Source organism: Topomyia yanbarensis, chromosome 3 (assembly GCF_030247195.1).
Source record: "Topomyia yanbarensis strain Yona2022 chromosome 3, ASM3024719v1, whole genome shotgun sequence".
Taxonomy (NCBI): domain Eukaryota; kingdom Metazoa; phylum Arthropoda; class Insecta; order Diptera; family Culicidae; genus Topomyia; species Topomyia yanbarensis.
In genome coordinates this window covers 172,168,021-172,191,664 of record NC_080672.1, presented here as the reverse complement: position 1 = coordinate 172,191,664, position 23,644 = coordinate 172,168,021, and the positions used below count along the sequence as shown (strand labels likewise).

At 37.7% G+C, this 23,644-nt stretch overlaps 2 protein-coding genes across 4 annotated transcripts; one reads left to right on the top strand and one right to left on the bottom strand.

Annotated features, from left to right (window-relative positions):
• Positions 1–974: 974 nt before the first annotated feature.
• Positions 975–7,833, bottom strand: LOC131691715 (rhomboid-related protein 2). 2 transcript variants are annotated; one of them, XM_058978325.1, is made up of 7 exons: positions 7,106–7,833; positions 6,793–7,048; positions 6,655–6,711; positions 2,289–2,397; positions 2,123–2,230; positions 1,850–2,063; positions 975–1,792 (listed from the first exon to the last, which is right to left on the bottom strand). In XM_058978325.1, the coding sequence occupies exons 1-7, from the start codon at positions 7,238–7,240 to the stop codon at positions 1,487–1,489; spliced, it is 1,185 nt and encodes a 394-aa protein (XP_058834308.1). In that variant the 5' UTR covers positions 7,241–7,833; the 3' UTR covers positions 975–1,486. The 2 variants fall into 2 exon arrangements, with proteins under 2 accessions (XP_058834308.1, XP_058834309.1); XM_058978326.1 differs by lacking the exon at positions 6,655–6,711.
• A 166-nt stretch (positions 7,834–7,999) lies between these two features.
• On the top strand, positions 8,000–20,012 carry LOC131691906 (tectonic-like complex member Mks1). 2 transcript variants are annotated; one of them, XM_058978649.1, is made up of 6 exons: positions 8,000–8,345; positions 16,707–17,304; positions 17,369–17,651; positions 17,710–17,773; positions 17,833–17,986; positions 18,047–20,012. In XM_058978649.1, exons 1-6 carry the CDS (start codon positions 8,272–8,274, stop codon positions 18,275–18,277), a joined length of 1,404 nt encoding a protein of 467 aa, XP_058834632.1. In that variant the 5' UTR covers positions 8,000–8,271; the 3' UTR covers positions 18,278–20,012. The 2 variants fall into 2 exon arrangements, with proteins under 2 accessions (XP_058834632.1, XP_058834633.1); XM_058978650.1 differs by having other exon boundaries at positions 18,058–18,226.
• The last annotated feature ends 3,632 nt before the right edge of the window (positions 20,013–23,644 follow it).

Here is a 23,644-nt window from a genome sequence, read left to right as displayed (position 1 = left end):
AGCAGGTACAACGTATTTGTTGCATTTGACCAACTTAACAGTGCCCGCTTAAAGTTTGTTTGAGGTACAAATGTACCCCCACAAAACCGTTTACGTTAATGTTTTGTCATGTTTACATAATTCCGAAGACATTATTATATCTTTTTTTAAAGCAAAACATCGATACATAGTAAGCGAAAAACTTGTGTAAAATTGTATGTTTTAGAATAAAACTATCCAATTTAATTATAAATTTAATAAAAATTAGGCATATTAGAGCGATTTTAGTTCTGGGGTACGAATGTATCCCACAAAACCGTTTACTTATGGCGATTTCGCTTGAACCTGAAACTGAGTCAGGTTCTAACCCCAACCGCTGTCAGTTCATACATTTTGACAGCAGTTGGGGTTAGGAACTGACTCAGTTTCGCCTCAAACGAAAACCACATTAGAGAAAAGTCACGAAACCGTTGTAGGGTTAATGGACAATTATTATTCAATATGTTGCAAAAAGTACTACCATTAAGTGCACTCGCAACACTTGTGTATAGAGAGCGTCAAGAAATGGTTGGGTTGTTTTGTTCAAAACCCGACCCGACTCCAACAATTCCTAATTTGAAAAGCCCGAACCCGACCCGAGCCCGAAAGTTCAAAATTTTAAAAACCCGGACCCGACCCGAACCCGAGAATTTCAAATTTGAAAGCACGGAACCCGACCCGAACCCGAAAAGCTTAAATTTATAGAACGCGAACCCGACCATCTCTAGCCGTAACACGGGTGGCGTGGTGAAAACTGCCGAATAGGAGTTGAGAACAGCTTGAAGCAACATGTGAAGCTCCTAATGTATGTGATCCAAGACTGACTTTGGTAGTTCCATCGAGCTCAGTTTGTATACTACTCACTGCTCTCCATTCTCCCACAAGGATGTGATGCAAATACATTACCCCTCAAAGATGTGGTGTAAATATAGACAAACACTAGATAGTTCGTAATGTACAAATTTAACCTAAACATTTATTTTTCATTTTAATTGTATATAAATATACTTATAATTAAAATTGCAAAATTCGCATAAGTCATGTGAAATAAATTTAAGACACCTTTCCGTTTTTTTAATATTAATTGTTTTCATCTACAAAAGGAAAGTATAAAAGTAGCTAGCTAATAGTGATTAGATTACTAAATAGGTCACAGAGTAGTTGTAAAATGGGATATCTAAAGCTAAGCTTCATTCATTGAATAAAAATAGCACTATCTAGTCAATTAAAAATACACGTTGTACGGAATGAACTTTGTAGGTCGAGTTTCCTTATAAATATTTAGAATAGCGTGTTTTCACTGTGCGTAAGTCACGTACAGAAGTCACATACACAAGGCACGTTGTCATCGCGATGCTACCTCGTTTAACAGGATGCGATTTGGAAATCATGATCGAAATGCAAGTTGTACGATGTTGTTGTTTTGTGCAAGTAGGAGTTGCTGTCACCTTCAGCATTTGTGTGACGATTATGCGAAGACCGGATAGAAATGATTAGGATTAAAAATGTGGAAAAGAATTCCTGCACTCATCAGCAGAAAATATATCGTCACAGCACACCACCATAGTTTCCGCTCCCACGGATTCACCTTAAGATTACGGAGAACACCAATTCCCACAAGAAAACCGGCCAAAGCGCCGCTTGCATGTGCAATATAACCAACCTTGTCGAAGGGATCGTAAATACTATTGTAGATTGATACACTCAGATCCGTTACGCAAAACACGACAAAAACAAACAGCTGCACTATAGCATACTCCATTTGGCGCCAGTTCTTATTGAGGAGAAATATGTAATATTAATTAAACTAAAAATTGTGGAACTCATTTACCATTATGATGGTAGCGATATGGGCTGTGATAAGCGCATATACACCACCAGATGCACCAGCTAGAAAAACTCGGGGTGAAAAAATAGACGTTCCCATTGATCCAGCCAAAACACCAGCCAGATAGACTAATGCCACCCGCCACCAGCAGTGAACAAGCTCGAGTGCTACACCGAGGAATATTTGAACCAATAGGTTCATCACAATGTGCATAAAACTGAAAGCAAAACAGAAAATTGTTAATTCTAGTTCGCATAAAGGGCTGCAGCCTTTTACCCGATGTGCACAAACATGTAGGTCACAAATCGCCATGCCTGTTCCCGCAACTGGGGATTATAGATGAAGAGAGTTGCCATCGGTCCATTGGTGCTAGTTCCCAGCTGACTGTTGGAAGAAAAGCGACACTTTAATTCTTTGACAATGCATTTGAACAATTACTTACTTATTAGTTTTAACAATATCTATTACGAAAAATATTATCTCTACAATTGAGAATACTATCATAGTTAAAGGAGGAGGCCAGAAAGTCATGCTCCGCTCGTACTCGCCATCTGAAAAATTATAAAAAATGAACAACTCAGTAACGTTTAGTGGTCGCAATCTATGATCCTTGTTAATGAGGTAGGATGAATGGTAAAGCGTTACGTCCAGGTGAAATGTTTACCTTTGTAATTTAAAAATGTTTAATTTGTAGCCAATTACAAGAAATAGTTGTGTTGCATTCTGACGATCACAACACAGTTCACAAGAGGCTATTAAATCATATGTGTATAATGAACGACTCTCCAAAAAGGAGTTGCAATGCATGATTCAACCACTTCCTACACTTATAAATGGTAGGACCATAGGCTGCGAATTGTGTTGAAATAGAAGGTAAAATTGTGTACCAAAATTTTGATTGCCTCGCGCACGGCATTTTCGTTCTCCCAGGGCTTTTGTGTGTTTTGTCTTGGATGAATTTGTGACTTGTCCGCGTCGTTTGGATTAAGTTTTTGTGATACTCTAACGTAATAGAAACACTACTGGATTCGTCGTCGCTTTGACCAATCGAGTCAGTTTATCCAGAAAAACCTGTTTTAATCCACCTAGCGGTGCAATTGTGCAATTCTCAATCATGAACACGAGAATGTTTGCGTTGTTTATATTCATTAAAAGCTTTCAAATGCATATATTACACTTTATTATTATACATGACATGACAACTATATACAAGAAAAGAAATCATTATTCGAGTTCTAAAATGTTGTAAAAAAACAGCCACGGTAATATTGAACTGAAAAAAGGTGCGAAATCGGCAAAGTCCCAAAAAGTCGATCTTTATGAAAAAAAAATTTCGTGATTACATAAAATCTCGAGGTTTCATGCATTTTAACCCTTTCATGTCCAACTTTTTTCTAGTGCATGTAGGATTTCAAAACTATTTTTCCTTGAAAACGATGGGGTCAAGAAACACGAAAGATCATTTTTCATAAAGATAGGTGCTTCCTTCGCAGTTAGGGTTGCCACCCCTCCGGGTTTCACCCGGAGACTCCGGTTTTCGGAGGCGATCTCCGGACCTCTGGGTTTTACATCAATTTCTCCGGGTCTGGGGAGCTGACGGATAATTTTTACTTTTGTAACACTGAATTTCTAACCAGTTCTTCCAGTTTTCTCGCTGGCTGCTCTTGCAGCGTCTGTTTTCCAAAGAGGAGAGCTGTGCTTCTTTGTTTGAACTTCCCTAGCGACTGTGGTGACAAATAACCGTATTCGTTGCACTCCGTTAAGTATTCCGGAAGACACCGCAGTGTGCTTCCCACACTGCTCTGGAGTAGAGCAATGCTCGTTTGGTTTATGCTCCACAGCGAGAGTGGCTGGTTCTTTTGGATTCTTATCAATAATTAACAGCTTAAACGCGAACAATTTACAGATTAATGTGACCGATAGACACATCACATCAGAGGTGGTAACCCTATTCGCAGTGCTGGAAGCTGCTCAATTTTTACCCTCCAATGCTCAATACAATGCTCCTAGAATATTTACAATAGTCCACTTGCGTGGAAGACGGAGCCAAAGGCACTCTAAATTGATAAGTTTTATCGGTTTTCAATAATATTGCAACATAACGAAGATATATGAAAAATTCATTTTTCGTCGTCATCGTAAACTGTCCCTGGCAGCACTGCTTCTTTGGAATTCAATCAGACTAACTGCAATAACTTCAGTTCAAGAGCTGATCCTTGTAACTGTTAGTACTCAAATGAAAGGCAATATTCACATTTATAAGCCTTACTTGTTGTTGTGAGTGAGGAAATCTTGCCTCAATCAAAAATTATAGCTGTATAAAAACGTTGCTGTCCACAAACGACATGGGCATGAATGGGTTAAAGATGTTTGGCATCAAAAATACGATTCGATTTCTGAAATTTCATGGGGTCCCGAAAAAAAATTGGAGTGCCGGCTTATATGGGAATTTCATATGTGACCGGACGGTTTAGTCTATATTTCCGGAACCATATAAGCGATCCGTGCGAAATTTTATAGACATCTTTGGGAATAATATATTTGGGACTAAGTGTGTGAAAGTTTGTCGGCCCAACCATTTCCGAGAAACTGATATGAGTTTGCTAGTTTTGCAAGATGGCCGCTTTTCCCGGGCACTTCCGGAACCGTCTATGGTGGTCAATGTAGTCAACGAAAGTTTGTTTGGCCGTCGGTGACCTAGAGCTGCAAATTTAAGTTGTTTGAGAGACATTTTAGCGAAATTTTTACCTTTTTTGCTTTCATCGGAGTATCGGTTTGAATAACAATTTGCTATGTGATCGCACGCCACAACCTGTAACTCCGGAACCGGAAGTCGGATCGGGATGAAATTAAATAGCCATGTACGAGGACGCAATACCTTTCATTTGAAACCAAGTTTAGTTGAATCGGTCTAGCCATCTCCGAGAAACCGATGTGACTGTTATTCTGAATTTAGATACTTCCGCCGGGGCTTCCGGAATCGATGATGATGGCCAATGTGGCCAAATAGACTTTGAATGGCTGTTAGTACAGTATCGAAGCAGTTGTGGTCACATTTTGGAAAAAATTTCACCATTATACTGCCCATAACAGCATAAGAGTCCCATGTTGAAAAACAGCAAGCCGAGAAAAACGCTGTTCAAGATTGTCCCATCCATTGAGCCAAATGGATGGGACAACCATGTTTTGGTTTTTTTTAATATTTTCTGAACAAACCCAGTAATCTTATTTGTGCAGTGTGATTCAGTGGTGATACAGAATACAATCCAACGGATAACTCATTTTCGACAAAAATCCACATGCGACTCTTATGCGTTTATGGGCAGTATGGGACAACCATGTTTTGTTTTTTTTTTTAATATTTTCTGAACAAACCCGGTAATCTTATTTGTGCAGTGTGATTCAGTGGTGATACAGAATACAATCCAACGGATAACTCATTTTCGACAAAAATCCACATGCGACTCTTATGCGTTTATGGGCAGTATACATTCATTGCAGAATTTATTAAAATCGACATTTTCTACGTGATCGTACCCATCGCCCTGTAATTCCGGAACCGGAAGTCGGATCCATTAGAAATTCAATAGCATGGGAACGTTGCACCTTTCATTTGGGACTAAGTTTGTAAAAAATCGGTTCAGCCATCTCTGAGAAAATTGAGTGAGATTGTGTTCGCGTACACACACAGACGCGCATACACACACACATATACATATACACACATACGTACACACAGACATTTGCCGAACTCGATGAGCTGAATCGAATGGTATATGTCACTCGGCCCTCCGTTAAAAAGTCGGTTTTCAGAGCAATTGCAATACCTTTCTATTGAAAAAGGCAAAACGTTTTCGTGTTGAATTCATCTCTATTTTTTCAGTATATTGTAATATTAGCAATAGATAAGATGGAAGAATTAGGGAAAGTACATTTTGCCCAGTGATTAGCTCCAACTTATGTCCCTTTTCATAACTCCACTAATATGTGATGCAAACAGCCAATATGCATTTCAGTCAATGTCACGATGTTCTTCAGTAGTCCGATTTTACCCAAAATTGTTGAATCTACTAATTTGACATTCAAGCTTTCGTTGTCTATCCGATATCCCACCACGCCGATAGACAGCATTCTGTAAACCTTTCAAAGTAGCTTCTTACTTGACTAAAGCAAGAATTCAAACTTCTTTCATAATCAAACTTTTTGTAAACACAAAAAAGGTGATCGACAGATTTTAAAATTCTTGAATCCTGGAATCTTAATGTACCCTTCGTTTTGTTTACTCGTTAGTTCCAGTTAATTGACGATGGAAACGATAAGAAGGGTATTTGCCACCGCGAACAAGGAGATCAATATAGGCTCGTGAGCGAAACCGCCATAAAAGTATAAATACATACACCTGCACGACGCTGTATCATAAATTGAAAGCAGTGACATCACACTTGTCGTGAATCACGCGCCTGGGCTTTTCTCCTGTTCGCCGTCAAAGTTAATAGCAATGTAGTCATACAAATTCCTCTTCCATCATATTCAATTACAGACACTGCTTTTACCAAGACAAACCAATGAATTCCTGACTTATTCAAACTCTTATCGGTTAAAATGTCTAGATTGTGTTGTTACGGGAATTATACCTGAGCAGATAGCGATAAAAAATATCCGAATGATCAAAGATTCATGGTAAAACGGGTTGAAAAAATGAAAATTTGTCAGGCCGTGCCGTACAAATGAGTTAAACGAGATTAGAGGATGCAATGAGGCGATGAAAATGCAATTTCGGTTGTCGCGAACTTGCCAGTACTACCAACCTCGTTCAGAAATAACTGTAGCAGTGGAAATTTGTCGTTGGAATGCTGATGCCGCGCCTTGCAAGCGTATTCGGAAGAAAGGATGAAACGATTAGTATAGGACATTCGGGAACAACTGGATGGTCGATCTCTACTTACCGGGTTCGTCGGCAAATGCTGGGTTCCGATTTGGCACCACCATTCGGCAGTACCAAACACACATATCACGAAAGAGATAGTGGTGCTCACGAGACAGTTGGTAGAACTCTTCGAAATCCAAATGACCATCATTATTTAGGTCAGCCGTTTTCATCAGATTCTTGGCGAATCCTTTCGGGAGATCTGGGCATCGCCGATGATTGATCATGCGTTTCAATTCTTGAACTGACAATAGTCCTGTTCCATTCTTGTCATACTAAATATATAGAGCAGAATTATACCAAGACAATTAATAATAAAACGGTTCCCATACCTTATCAAAAATGTCGCGAATTCGTTGTCTTTCCGTTGCTTCTTCCCGGGTGGTCATCCGTTGAAGAGGAATTATTTCATGGGGTCCAGCCATTGGGATCTGCATCTGCTGTTGGTTGTTAAGGTACGCGGCCATGTTCGTGTACGTGTTAATGTAGGTTCGAAAGTCTTACTAAACTTCTTATACTTTGGTTTCCGATAAGATAACAAAAGCCGATTCTTCAGTTATCGTCGAGAAAACCACTACTAGCAAATATTTCTAAGACATTTGTTTAAAAAGACTAACAAAACACACAAAACTTTCACTTTGTTTCATCACTCGCAAATGGCACACTTTCTAGGTTCTGCGACAAGTACTTTATTAAAACGAAAATTAAAAACCAATGGTAGCCGAAAACGGTCCCAGTGCACCTGCAATCACTAAAATCGACCACCCTTATCCGTGTCTAGCTGATTAGTGAGTCAGTTCCGCGTTGATTACTTTCTAGACAATACAACTTTACCAGGCACAAAGCAGTATTCGTCTCTTATAGGCGATTAATCAAGCCCCCTGGCTGCGCTGTAGGTCGTACACCGGTACAAATGCCGAAAAATAAAAACTTTTTTACACAAAATAGCTTTAAATTAAATAGACTATTCGCGCAACTAGTAAGTACAACTAGGTTAATTATTATCGAGGCACCGCCTATGCAGCGTGAGTACGAGTCGTGGTCTATGCTCTCATTCATCATATCGGACATAAACAAAAATGAGAGCGAGCGAGAGCGGATAAATATAAGTAGTAGACCTGTACATATTTTACGATAGTAAAGTAAACAATATGTAACGGTATTCGTTGTCAATTAAAATTTAATCAACCGCTGGAGCATTTAATGCTCCAGCGGTTGACAGCGGCTGTCAAAACAAATGCCGAATAGTGTGAATGCAACTGTGAAGGCAAACCTGGCAAACATCTTCGGAAATATTTCCGAAAACGTCAGTGAAACATTTCGCCATCGTGTTGTCATGGTTACCGTACGCGTAACAAACTCGGGTATTGTAATAAAAAATATCTACCGATACTAGCGACCGAGCTAGCGACAGGTTACAATAAACTAATGTTATTTATACAAAAGTAGTACCATTAAACGTTATTTAGTGAACGAGCTGCAAACCCGGCTTGAAACGATGTTCTCTAGTCAAAATGTCTTCAAAACGGGCGTATATCGAACAAACGGTCTCGTTACAAGCTGGAAATTCAGGTAAATAAACCAACTAATTAGTGGTCGTGTATTAGTAGTTCCAGTTTAGCAACCAATAATTATTAGAATTTTAGATTCTATTTGCCGCCTGTTAGCATTTGTAAGCTAGCTTATATTGGTTATAGCATAAGAGATAAATATACCTTTTATTCAAAACATCATATCTAACAAATGTAATCAAACTGAGTTTATTATGCCAAATACAAGCTAAGCAAATAATATCAATAATAGAAATGGTGTAAAATAATAAAGACGGCAAAGTAAATGGAGTTGTTTTCAACCAAGAAACTGCATTAGTGTTTGTGAAACCGGACGACAAGAGTTCAATTTATTATTCACATATGCCACGATGAACCTGAAAATAATAGTCTCGAATTGTTTATTTTCTCGAATTGGAAATATTTCTAGGGGAAACTCTTAGAATTTAAAAGCGATTCGAACCAAGTTTCTTGTATTGCATCTAAGACAAGACATGACAATAGGGGGGTCGTTCTTGTTACAATTTTACGTAGAAATTTTCAGTTCCTGATTGGTTGATTCTGATTTTTTATATCGTACGCAATGTTACTGCAGGGATAGCGAAATGATGTTTGGTAGTGTTGCAATATTTATAAGAAAATATTGTCATTACCATTATTGCCATTATTATAGTTAAAAGAGTAAAAATAATTAAATTGAACAGAAATGGTGCGGCAAAGTAGAACAAATATCTACCACACATTTGTCGTGCATGTGGTTGATTAACAAAAAAAGACAGCAACTAAACCATAATCTAAAAATTTTCAAAACATTTTTCATGACATGGAAAAACGGTGCACTTCATCAATATAGTGTATTCAAGATACAAAATATTGCAGGTAAAAATATATTAACAAGAATCCATTTTCTTTAACAAAAATAGCAACACTATTTGCAGGGTGAAAATGTGCGAAAAGAAGAATGAATACCCGTTAAAACACTAACGTCACCCTACAAGCATATCTCAACTTGAGGTATAAAAATATCGGCAATTTTTAAATCTCTGTTCCATTAGCGCACCTTGATATATTCCCTTTGGGTCATTAAGTTATATGCTGTTTTTGATTTTTATCGATGCAATTGACGTTAAAGATACGTAGTTGAACATTTTTTCACTTTTTTGTAAAAAAATGATAAAAAAATTAATTTTAATTGCCTTTAGGCCGTTTGTTTTTGCACAACTTTAAGGCTCAAGATCGGCTTCCGTTCGCAGTAGTTTCATAGGCTCATTTCATAGGAGCTCCAAAGTCGTACTATTTACGGAAGGATGCTTGATAAACAAACCAACATATAAAAAATAAATATTGGCAGCATTACGTACTGGTAATGACAGCAATACTTTAAACTGTGTATCTGCTATGCTACCAAGATGTTAAGACCAAGATCTAAAATAACATTGTGATGATTAAATTTGTTTGATTTTTTAATACATCGTAGTGTAGAGTGTGATAGTGTGGGAAATGAAATGAGTAGGCTTTGCGAGATAGGGAATATAGAAGGCAGAAATAAAGTAATGACTGACGTGTACGGACGTATTTCCTTTCACTCAAATCCGAAGCACCACATCTGGCGACGAGGCTAGGATTATTTCTTTCCATCGGGTAGATATTAACTAATTTTAAATGATACTTTTAAATATATAAACTTTTCTTAAGATAATCCAGTCACTTCCGGATCAGAAGGACGTTTATTAAAAAGCTCATAAGCAAGGCGACAGCCGCTGCGACCGACAGAAAGAAGGTTATAACCGCTGTTATCAGCAGAAATAAGGCGATAACCGCTGTCCCGGAACAGGAAATAGGCGTAAAGCCGCTGTCCCGAAACAGGAAATAGGCGTAAAGCCGCTACCATTAGGTAGAAACTAGGCAACAGCCGCTGTTAAAAGCAGAAAATAGGTAAAAAAGATACCATAGCAACGAAAATTATTTTAAAGTATAAATATAAAAAAATTTGCAGAAAAAATTATGGAAGGTTGGAACATAGCTTCATTTAAATTTAACCATCTACCAGAAACGGAAATCCGCAAGGAATGGTTAAGATGGAAGCGAAATTTCGATGTTGTGGCCGCTGCAAGTGACGAGAAGAACAGTATAAAACTGAAGAACATGCTATTAGCGAAAGGAGGGTTGGAGCTACAGGATCTGTTTTACTCTTTAGATGGTGCCGACGTGGTGGAAGATCGAGAGAATGAAATCGATCCATATAAAATAGCGATCGAAAAGCTGAACGAGTATTTTTCTCCCAAGCAGCATGATTCTTTCGAGCGAAGCGAATTTTGTAAATTAATGCCGTTAACTTCCCAAGATGGAACACGTGAGCCATTAGCGATATTTTTAATGCGGTGCACCGAACAGGCCAAGAAATGCGAATTTGGAAAAACCGAGGCCGAGAGTCGCGAGTTAAGGATCATTGATAAAATTGTGTTTTACGCACCGATGGAATTAAAGGAAAAACTGCTACAAGAAGAAGAACTAACATAAAATTGGTCACTTTTCGAAGGTTTGTCGCTCTGTTTTAAAACGAAAACAACATGGAAACACAAGCTTCGTTCCACCATTAAAGAGAGGAAGATTCGAAAATGTGAGGACAATAGATGTAACTGAGCACAACGAAGAACAACCCAGTTTCATCTATAACATTGGAGACGGCGATGAATTTTTATGGGTGAAAATAGGCGGTGTGCTTGTTCAAGTGTTGATTGATTCTGGTAGCAGCAAAAATATTATTGACGATACTACATGGGAATATATGCAGAAGCAAGGAGTAAAAACGTGGTCACCAGGTCATATGCCTAATACGACTCTGCGTAAGTACGGACGGAATGCTAAACCGTTGACTGTCTCAAAGGTGTTTGTATCAATGGTGAACGTGGAAGGTGCTACTAGAAATTGTGAGTTAGCTGCCACATTTTTTGTAGTCGTTGGTGGATCACAAACTTTACTCGGAAAGGAGACCGCGAAACAGCTGGGTGTACTCACAATTGGACTTTCTAGCTCAGATACGACGATTAACGTGCTGGGTCCAATTGAAAAACGACCATTTCCAAAGATGAAAAATGTACAGCTTCGACTTCCGGTAGATACCAGCGTCATTCCAGTAGCACAACGTGTAAGAAGGCCGCCGATTGCATTACTGACCAGAATAGAAGACAATCTGTTTCAGCTGGTAGCTACGGACATTATATAACCAGTTACCGGAGCAGTTCCTTGGGTCTCACCATTAGTTACAATTGTCAAGGATATGGAGATTTGCGCCTTTGTGTCGACATGCGTCGCGCCAACCAAGCTATCTAAAGAGAACATCACATGATGCCAACGTTCGAAGATTTCTTGCCCCGTCTAACTTCGTCCAGATTTTTTAGCCGTTTAGATATAAAAGACGCCTTCCATCAGGTAAAAGGATTCAATTATTATAAATAGTAAATAATGTTTGCAACATTGGATTCATTTTACAAATTATTTTTGTTAAATAGATTGAATTAGATGAAACTTCAAGATATATAACAACTTTCATAACCCATAAAGGATTATTCAGGTATAAAAGACTGATGTTCGGAGTATCATGTGCGCCAGAAATGTTTCAACGGATCATGGAACAAATTTTAGCTGAATGTGAAAATGTCATAAATTTTATAGATGACATTATGTTTTTTGGTGCTGATGAAGAAGAACATGATAAGGCGTTACAAAAAGTCTTGTCAGTTTTAAAAAGCCGGGATATTTTGTTAAATCATGAAAAGTGTATATACAAGGTCAAGGAGATTGAATTTCTCGGTCACTTAATGTCACATCAAGGTATTCGCCCAGCTACAAACAAAATTTCCTCACTCAGTTCCGTGAACCAAAAACTTCGGAGGAAGTTAGAAGTTTTTTAAGATTGGTAACTTATGTCGGAAGATTTCTTCCCGATCTTGCTACTAAGACTGCTCCACTAAGACAACTGACTTGTAACGACAGTAAATTCGAATGGAATTGTGAACACCAACGTTGTTTTGAGGATTTGAAGCTTATGATCTCGGATGTGAAAACTCTTTCATTTTTTGACAATTCATTACGTACCAGAGTAATAACCGATGCTTCCCCGGTTGCGTTAGGAGCAGTTTTGGTTCAATTTCCAAACGAACATGACGATGAATACCATATTATTTGCTATGCCAGCAAAGGCCTAACGAACACTGAAAAACGCTACTGTCAAACTGAAAAGGAGGCATTAGCATTGGTTTGGTCAATTGAGAAGTTTGCTGTATATCTAATCGGAAGAACATTCGAACTGGAAACTGACCACAAGCCACTAGAAATTATTTTTGCTCCAACATCCACTCTCTGCGCTCGGATAGAAAGATGGGTTTTGAGACTGCAATCTTTCAAGTTCACAGTGAAATACCGAAAAGGATCAGGAAATGTAGCTGACTCCCTATCACGTTTGGTACCTCCGGAAAATTGTGAAGATTTCGAAAAAGATAATCATTTTCTTGTATTGGCAATTCAAGAGTCGGTTGCTGTAGACGTGGAAGAAATCGAAAATGCAGCACGCAATGATCAAGAGATATTAGCAGTGAAAGAAAGTCTCAAATCTGAAATTTGGAACAGCCATACAGTAAAACCTTTTGAACCCTTCAAAAATGAGCTCGGATTTGTAGGAGAAACGATGGTGAGAGGTAATAAATTGGTAGTTCCGAAGTCTCTACGAAATAGGATAATACAACTAGCACATGAGGGACATCCGGGAGAGTCTCTCATGAAAAAACGGTTGAGGGATCGCGCATGGTGGCCACTGATGGATCGAGAAGCGAAGGAATTTGTAGTTAAATGTGAAGGATGCCAACTGGTCGGACTGCCTAGCAAGCCGGTTCCAATGAGTCGTCGTGAATTGCCATTGAAAGCGTGGGTCGACGTGGCGATAGATTTCATGGGTCCACTTCCGTCAGGAGAATATTTGTTGATAATAATCGATTATTTCAGCAGGTACAAAGAGGTAGAAATCATGACACGAATAACATCTCGAGAAACGGTGGATAGACTAAATAAAATATTCACCAGACTCGGATATCCCAGAACAATAACGTTGGACAATGCGAAGCAGTTCATAGGAAGAGAATTTGAAGAATATTGTAAAGTACATGGAGTAAGCCTAAATCATTCTGCTCCTTACTGGCCACAGGAAAATGGACTTGTAGAACGCCAGAACCGTTCACTTTTAAAAAGACTACAGATAAGTCACGCTTTAGGAAGAAATTGGAAGAAAGATTTAAACGATTATCTCATCATGTACTATACGACGCCTCATTCATCTACAGGAAAAACACCAACAGAACTGTGTTACGGTCGAACCATACGCTCTAAGCTTCCGTGTATTGAAGACATAGAGACTGCTCCACCTACTTCGGATTACCGTGATCGTGATTGCATAAAAAACACAATGGAAAAGAACGCGAGGACACCAGGCGACGCGCAACGGAATCGGATGTCCAGACGGGTGACACCGTTTTATTACAACATTTAACACCATCCAACAAAATGCAAACAACATTTGACCAAAACAAATATACGGTTGTTAGAAGAACAGGTCCAAAGGTAATAGTTGAAGATTCAGGATCAAAGAAACAATACGAAAGGAATGTGGCACATGTAAAGAAAATTCCACAATTGGCAACAACCTCTACAACTCAAAACAATGAACCAACAACCTCAAAAACAGTAGTAGAATTGACTGCCATTAACACAAGTCTAGATCTCGAAGAAAAATTTTCTGGATTTGATCATGAAGACAGAGTTTCAAGACAATCCATTAAAAGGAAACCACGAGTTCGTGAACTTCCAAACAAATACAAAGATTATATTATGTAGTTAATAATTCTTTAAAAAAAATTATACAAAAGGAGATGTGATAGTGTGGGAAATGAAATGAGTAGGCTTTGCGAGATAGGGAATATAGAAGGCAGAAATAAAGTAATGACTGACGTGTACGGACGTATTTCCTTTCACTCAAATCCGACGTAAACACTCAAAACTAGCTGAACTATCATGAGGGCCCACAATTTGTGTGAACTAAAAGCACACTTTCATTATTTTTTACTAAGAGTGAAAAACTTATATTGCATACATTCTGTGAATACATTTGTTGTATTGAGCTTCCCTCTCTTAGGTTGATGGTGTTGACGCTATTGCCAACTTCATCAAACATATTGCGTGCATCAGTGCCAAAGAATCTTTGACAGATAATTGCTTTAAGGTGGTTATTGCATTACTCCTCGATAGCGGGCCATCGAAAACACCGAGAAGGTTTGTGGGCCTTCTTCATGTTTTGTGTTTTTTCGTACTCTGCACCAGCCCTAAATAACGATTAACCATTACCCTGTGGGCGCTGGCGTGGCCGACTGGCGGGTCGACGTAGATTGACTAATGCTTCGATCACGCCCGGAAATCTATTCCTTCGTTCTTAGCAGCCTAGGTCCATCGTCCATGCCTTTAGTTGGAGCAAAAAATGATGCTCATATTCATTATACAACACCTTCCTTGGTGACATGGCCGGGATCTCTGGTGATATGAAGAAACCATTTCTTCTAGCATCTGAACTATACACCGAAAATTAAGTATCAAACTCACGGTCCGCGCACAATCACCCAAGAACACACGCGAAGAAGCGAATGGACACATGGTTATAAAATCGAATTTATACATGCGAAGTAACATACACGCTGTCACACGCGACTTAAAAACACCCACGCGATTGAACACGTTACCGCACAAACGCTCGGGACTTTCGCGATGATACACGCGATCGTGAATTCCCCACGCCCGCGAATATTTATTTATTTGTTTATTTATTTAATAATTTTTTTCATTTATTTATTTATTTATTTATTTATTTATTTATTTATATTTCTATATACTCGTAGAGTAAGGTAACACCCTAATAAAATTTATACAATCGGATTCTACGTTGCCCGTCACAATCTTTTTCATACGATATACAAAAAAATGTTATGCTAAAACTAAACACAGATAACACAGTCCCTATTCTTTACTTTATCGCTCATCCCACTCAAGTTAGATCCCTTCATTTAGCCAGGCCATACATTAATGACGGAATCTTGCTGCTGAATTGACAAATTTGATTCTAATTGGAAGGCGATTTCACTGGATGGTTAAACGAACGAAAAATGTATAATGAGAGGAGTTATGAGCTATTAGAGCAAAGTGACGAACTCTGGTGCTTCTAAAAAGCTGCAACTTGTCAAGGAGATAGTTTGGACCATTGTGTATAATATTATACAAGGTGACATAGCATCGGAATTGGAAAAATCTGTTAAAAGAACATCCCAACAGTTGCCGCTGTAGATGTGTTACACTAGGGAACCTAGACAAATTGAAAACCCGTCGAATACAATGGTTTAATGATACTCTTAATCGATTATAAGAAGCAGCTGAAGTATTCGAAATTTATTCCAAACCATAAGAAAAATAAGGTAATGAAAGTGATTTAAACAGCTTAGTTTTGGTAGAAACATGAAGCATTCCCGCAGTAAGTCTTAAGTGTCGTCTGCATAGATTTTTCCACACTGAGCATTTATTTGGGAATCCCATTCAAGGTTTGATTGGAATATCACGCCTAGACTGCAAGCTTTGACAACATACTCTATTTTTTCATTGTCGATGATTATATCCGGTAGCGTGATGCGAATTTGCCTTCTAGAAATAAACGTTGCTTTGGTTTTTGATGAATTAATGGGGAGCAGATTACTCAAGGACCAATCCACTAAGTTGGAATCAGTTGAGCAGATGTACAATTGTACATCATCTGCAAACATGCGAATTAAGCAGTACTTTAGAACTAAGGGCAAATAGTTTATCAACAACGAGAACAGTAGCGGTCCTAGAACGGATCCTTGGGAGACGCCCGACAAAATGGTGATTGGACTTGATAGACTGCCATTTATTTCTACTGCTTGTATACGTAAATTCGAATATGATTGTATAAGAGAAACAGCATCACGATTAAAACTAAGCTGATGTGATAGTTTCTAAAGTAATTTGACGTGAGATACTCTATCAAATGTTTTTGAGAAATCTATTAAAAGCAAAAAAGCAACGCCTCTTTTATCGATAAACTAGTGTATATCATCGTGTACTTCAACTAGCGCCGATTGGTTTAAAAACAAGTGTTCGTAAAAACGAGTCTAATTTCAATTTCTTCGGCTAGTTATAAAGGTATAGTTTTGTTTAATTTGTACATTATACAGTTATACTATACAGTTATACTATCTAATGTAAAAATCAATATATAACTAATACATACATGTCTAACACAATATATTATTAACACACACACATCATTTTGCAGGATCACGTTCAAACAGATCTATTCTTTAATCGAGATACCGAATTTTGATCAAACCATCGAACCCGACGCGTATAAAGAGCCATCAAATAGTGAAAACGAGCAGTTGGTAATAGAATGGCAGGAGAAAGTATTCAGCCGGTATGAACTCGACTACTACAGTAACAAAGATAATTGTAACACAGATCTACAGAAAAACTTTCACCACACAATCAAAACATCCGGACTGATCGCAAAGGATTACGAAAGCAAGATTTTTACATACACGACTGCTGAAAACTATACACCAGATGAGGATCTAACCAATGTCGCTCAAATTAGTGAATATCAGCTGAAACAAGAAGGAACTGATTTCGAGAGTATGTTTATAATGGCAGATCTCGAATCAGAAGTACTGCTGTTTTCAATCAAGTGGAATCCAAAGGAGAAAATGTTACTCGTTTACCCAGATTTCAACTGTATGAAGGTCAATCCTTACTATAAGGAAATTCAAGGTGATAGTCGGCAAATGTATCATTTCGGAATAAAGAACTTGAGTCAAAAGAGAAAATTAACTGGTTCAACAGAGACTGTAAAACTGCAAGATAATTTGATTGATAAGGTAGATTTATGTATTTATCAGATTATATTCTTATTGATATAATTTTTGCATCTTTACTTTCCAGTTCAACAGGTTAACACTAAGAGAGGGACTTTCAAGAGATAATTTCTTATGTCCAGAAAGCCACGAACTTCAATTTTTGGTGCTTTTACAAATAATTTCGGCAACTGAGCTTTTATATGATACTGCCCATGTGCGATTCAAGTACACTCTACCAATTGGGGCAAAAGTCGTCGATGGATTCACCGATGGTTGCACGCATAGCAGCAAAGAATTCCAAGGTGTTTGCCATTACGGCCATTGCCATGAAATATTACTGAAAGTTCCAGAAACAAGTGATATGAAAGGTCAAATTCATTTCAATTATTAATGCGTGTCTCTGAGGTAATAATTATATAATTTTAGATGTTGTAAAAATATACTTTGAAATTATATCGATTGACAATTGGAAGCGCGAACGATTGCTAGGGTGAGTGGGGTTCAAAGTTTTACTGCACGGTTATCATGATAATTTGAAATAATTTACAGAAACGCATACATCAGTTTGCCTTTGCAAACACAGACGATAGAAACGACACTGCATTGTATCAATATAACAAACAATCAAAGATTTTATGATAAACTGGAAACCTTCCTTGTAGGGGGACGTCGACAAGTTAAACTAAAAGAGTTTTATGGACAGGTAACGATTAATTTTTTTTTCACGACAAACATTTCAAGTTTTATTTTTATTTTAAACTAGGACGATTACAGGCTGTTAAACCGCTACGGAAGTGAAACTAGCTTAGCCGGGAAGTTACAAATAAAATGTCAAATACTTCAGCAGCATCGCCCACAAATTATTGAAATGTCTGTTCCTAAAACAAAAAAGCACGGAAAGCTTCGAGCTAATGTTGTTACTATTGAGGAATTGTTGTCATCCTACCATCGTGCACGTGAGAGGTTGGAGGAAATTGTCAATTTGAAATATTAATAAAATATTTGGAATTCTGATGGGTAAAGCAGTATTATGGACTATTTGACGAAATCAGCTCACCCACTGTGTCGTGATGTGGCTTTAAATACCACCCTAGCGATAGATACGTACAAACATAAGGCGCCGTTGCCACGTTTCGAAAGACCTGAGTTCTATATCTACATTCATCCCGACAATCGTCTGATGCGATGGTGTGCGGTGTGGTGTAGGTAATGCTAATATGACGGCTATTCAACAATAAAAAGCAAAAGATGAGAAAGTACTTTGTATAGATTCATCAATTATTCCAGTATGAATTATAGTAACAGATCAAAACAGATGAATAATCTGGCTCGTTTTTTTTCTATGTAGAAACCACGCCTGTCCATTGTGCCGTACCCTCTTCAGTCGGCATCAATTTCTGGTTTAATGGATCTTATTTATTCCATCCAAACTGGTCGCGTAAATGCTGGCGTCCGTCTTGATAAATGAAATAAGAAAGTTGCCGCTATAATTGGATGTCAAAATACGCGGTTGATGCGTAGTCGAACGTTTCGTATGTTTTGTTATTTTCGGCTTTAACTCAAGGTCAGCTGCACGATATGTATTGAAGATTTAACCTGAGAGCCAGAGAAAACATCAACAGCAATGGAAACATAGTACCGTGAATTAATTTGATGGTGGGCAAATACTGAGAATTTTAATTAAATTATGATGCACGTAGAATATTGAATTACGCGAACTATGTTATGATTATATTGGAAATCGTTATCAAATGCAATTTTGAGTTCTAATTATTTAAATGTTGAAAAAGTATTTGGAGTTGTTATCTGCTACCGAGTCTAGATGAAATACATAAACAAACCCTAGAACCGATAATTACTAGGGTTACCATTTCTGGTGAGGCTTTCACCTGGAGATTTTTACTTACGCGGGATATGCTGCAAGAAAATCATGAGTAAACGCTGAAACCACACAGAAATTTGAATCAAAGCGATGGCTCGACATTTTTGAGTATTTTTAACGATTTTTATTACGAAACTGAGTTGAAGATAAATAAGTTCATTTCTTTAAATCCCTTTGTAACTCTTCAGGTAATAAGTTTAGCAATGGTTGAAAAATTCACAAATTGACTCATATTGACCGCTGAGTACTTTGTTTTGGTAAAGCATAACGTGCACAACTTGTCTGTATCGTTCACATTAAGCTGATGATTTGCGAACAATTTTGTCGGTTTAGATATTTAGAATTAGACTGCCTCGGCTAACCGTAAAAAAATTAAAAGCTCCAGCCACTCTCGCTGTGGAGGATAAATCAAACAAGCATTGTTCTCTTCCAAAGCAGCGTGGGAAGCATTGAAAAAAGTATATTTTCACAGCATATCGAAAGTTGAAAATAATTAAAAGATAGGAAGAACTTTTTTCACAAAAGCGAAAAGCGTGTCACGCGTGTAGACATAGTCTAGAAAAAAGGAAAATAAAGATTACTCTTAATAGTACTTTTCCCCTTTGATATAGTTAAAATTGTACTTATATTTACCTGGAATGATAATCGTTACAATGCGAATTGTGGATACTATACTACGTTACAATGCTACCACTATACTGCCTATGATAGCAAATCAGTCCCATAAAGGTACACGCAGAAGAATATGTCATAGTTAAAATGAAAAACCAAAACTTTATATCAGAACGCAATAGAAATATTGATACTACCTACAAAATCATTTAAAACAAATATATGTCATGTTTGGAAAGGAAAAGAAAAAAGTTTATTTTTAATTATGCGAACTTTATTGAATTTAATTTGTATATTGTTAGTCATGAAAAATAAAACGATTTATATCAATTACAACACTTTTTCGGTACGACTGTTTATATTTTTAAAATAACAATTTTTATGTCGATTCAAAACAATGCTTCATTACATTGTTACTTTCCATTTGACACTGCAACGTTGCTTCTGGCGGAGAATGTTTTATCGACGCGCATGAAATGGAGCCGATTTCTGCAGCAGAAGCAAAGTTTACCGTACTTAATTATTTCGGAATTTTCGGTAAGTATTTAAATAATTCATGCGTTATATTTTCTTCTATCACTGAATCAACGCTAAAGTTTATTGAGTGGCGGGCAAAGAAAAAGCTATTTTCGATTCCTTTCTTATAAAACGAACAAAATTTGTTTTATTTACACTGTAGCGCGGAGAAAAAACAGTTTGGTCAGAATAAAACAATATCTAGATATTAAACCTGGTAATTTTTATATTTTTACAGGAACTGAACACTGTGCAAATTGCTGAATCGATGTAGAATATGGAGATATGCAGGACATCCATTTCTCATAAGGATTGGATCAAACAACACGACTTACGGAACACACCTTCGAAAATTCAGGTAGGGGAACTGGGGGTAAGCCCGACACCCTGGGTAAGTCCGACACCCCACGACTTCTCCAAGATATCAAATTTTAAATCATACAATAATGACAGGATATTATTAGTACGATTTTTTTTAGGCATTTCGATACACATCGATGTCATATGGGTTCATTAAACGTCAACGAAATAAACAAAATAAGCGAAAGCAAAGTTGATGCGCTTTTGGATGTTATTTTTAGTTGATACATTTTAAGGTTTTAATAACACAAAAGCTTTGAAAATAACCATATCGTTATTTGTGTGTATTGAAGATATGTTTGAGTATTTCAATACTGTTAATTGATCATTTAATAAAAATGTGCGCTGTTGGGGTAAGACCGACAGTTTTTGGGTGGGGTAAGACCGACACGGTGTTTAGATGATTGGGTTCGTTTTTGATTCGAAACAAACGACTTGGTATATTTGTTGTGTTCAATTATACTATAATTACGTCATGTTAACAATTGAAATACACGGAAACTATGTTTTTTTTGCATTTATTTTTCAGTATTATCTCAAACCGACCAAAAAAATAAGAATTAAATTGAACGTGATTCATAGTTATATTACAAAAAGAAATGAAAAGTATAATCTAATATGAGATTTTCAAATAATATTGATGAAAAATTTTCATTGACCGTCGGATTATTGATCAACAGTGTTCCAAAAAATCACAACACGAACCGGATAGCTCACTACGAAGCGTGCGTCACTTTTAAGTGAATGAGTCCTAGTAACAGGACTTGCCACGCGGTCCCATACGGGTTTTAGAACCGGCAACTTTGATCATTTAAATAAAATCATTGTAAAATAAAAAAGAAATGAACATCAAATAAAATACCAACCAATATTTAAAAAAAATCGTATTTATTTCAACTAACATATTCATTGTTTGGAATAGTTTTGACAAGCCATTTCAATAATTCAACCTGTGCTTTCAAATATTTAACCTATTATTGATGTTATCTGTATTGTTTTTTGATTCTAAGTAATTAACTTTATTAAAACTAGCAAATTTACTTTGATCTAAACACGAAAGCTGTATTGAATTAACTTTTTTTTAGTTAGATGCCTAGTCTTGTCAAAAATGCCAACAATATTAATTTGTTTTGTTACTAACAAAAATAATTGTTGTTTCAACAAGAAATCTGCATAAGCGATAGAACAAACGAAAAACTGTTTGTTTTTAATACAAATTTTCTTTAAATTCGCAACATTTTTTTTGCGTGTAGGAAATCCCATAGAAAACGGGACAAATATGCGATAATGGACAGTGGTTTGTAAGTTTTTGACGAGGTTCGGTAATATTGGTACAATTTTGCCGAACAATCAGTCAGTATTTTACTGGATAATGTTTATGTTCCGAAAAAGTGCCGATAAATTCAGTGAAAAATATTGCGGGTTTCAGAAAATTATTCGAAAAATTACTGAAAATCGCTAAAGAATGAAAACTTTACTGCAATTTTTTAAACAATTTGCTGATAGCTACGTAAAAATATCACTTTACTACACACTTAATCTTGTTCTACCGAATCCCAGTTTTTTCGCTACTTTTACCGAGTTTTGCACAGCCGAGCACTCAGCTAACAAAGCTTTTACCGAGATCTCAGTAGAAGTGACGTTTGCTTTGAATAAACTCCAAACATAAACTTCTTCCATAGTCCATTTTTCCGCGCCCTTAAATTCGACTTCAAAATGCTTAAACGATACATCGTAAGATCAACGAAGATAAGCTCTCCAGCTACTCCAGGAACTCTAAATGTGTCCCAAACCATTACATTACACCCATTTACAGTCGATCTTTAATTTTGCAATTCTAAATCTTCATATAATGATTCTATCGTCAGTATTCCAACACTACATTTTCTCTTGTAGTAAATTTTATATTTTCGTACTGGTCAGGCGAGGCCCCACACCGTACCTTTGATCATATTTTAGGCGTTTTTGCCTTTCTCATATAGAAAGGTTATACAATTGCTCCAAAAATAGACTTTGTAACCGAAGTACCATTCGACTCAGTTCGTCGAGATGGGAAAATGTCAGTGCGTGTGTATGTATTTTTTTATAGTAAGGTTTAAATAACTTCAAAAGCCTGGCCTGTAGTGTATTGGCACTGTATGGGGCTCAAGACCGACGCTCGTGTCCAACCACTAAAACACTCCTTACTCTTCTATGCCCTTCTTCCTCACGAAACTGCGTCAATGTATTACTTCGTGGGCTGGGTGGAGGGAAGTTGTTCTTTCGTCGCACCTCTTTCTTCTGTCTATCTCGAAGCCTCAGTTGGTTCACGGAATGGCTCAAGCTTTGATTTAGCTTTCGACTCTTCTTTTGCTTCTTGTCTCCATCTATTACGCTGCCGTTTGGCTCTCGTCTCCGTGAGCCGTTTAGGTGCTGATTCCTTGAGCAATTTAGCTCATGTTTCCGTGAGTCATCCAGCTCTCGGCCTTATCACGATCTACTTGGATAGTCCCCGACAGTGAACTCACCCTACTCCGACCGATAGTTCCCCAACGGAGGAATTTCTCCCGACACCGATACCCGCTTTGTTGAGCCATTTAGCTACCAGCTTTATCGAGATCAACTCGGGTATTGTTCTACTTCGACTGAGAGTTCTTCGACAACGGAGTTTCCTTCGGAGCCGGTGTTTGTTTCGTAAGCCGATTAGCTCCCATTTTCGTCACGATTCTGTCGGGTAGCCCACGGCGGTGAATCTACCCCACCGTGAATTGCTCGGCGGTAGATTTCTCCCGATACCATTGTTCGTTTTCGCGAGCCTTTCAGCTCCCCGCTTCGTCCCGATCTACTCGATCTAGTCACCGGCGGTGGACGTAGCCTATTCAATGGACCAGCCAGTAGGTTATGAGGTCCATCTAGCGATTCCGGGTGGAGTGTAGCTTCCGGTTCACTGGAACCCCAACGAGTCACTGCTAGCTATACGACGCGGTCTACTCGGTCTAATCCCCGGTGGTG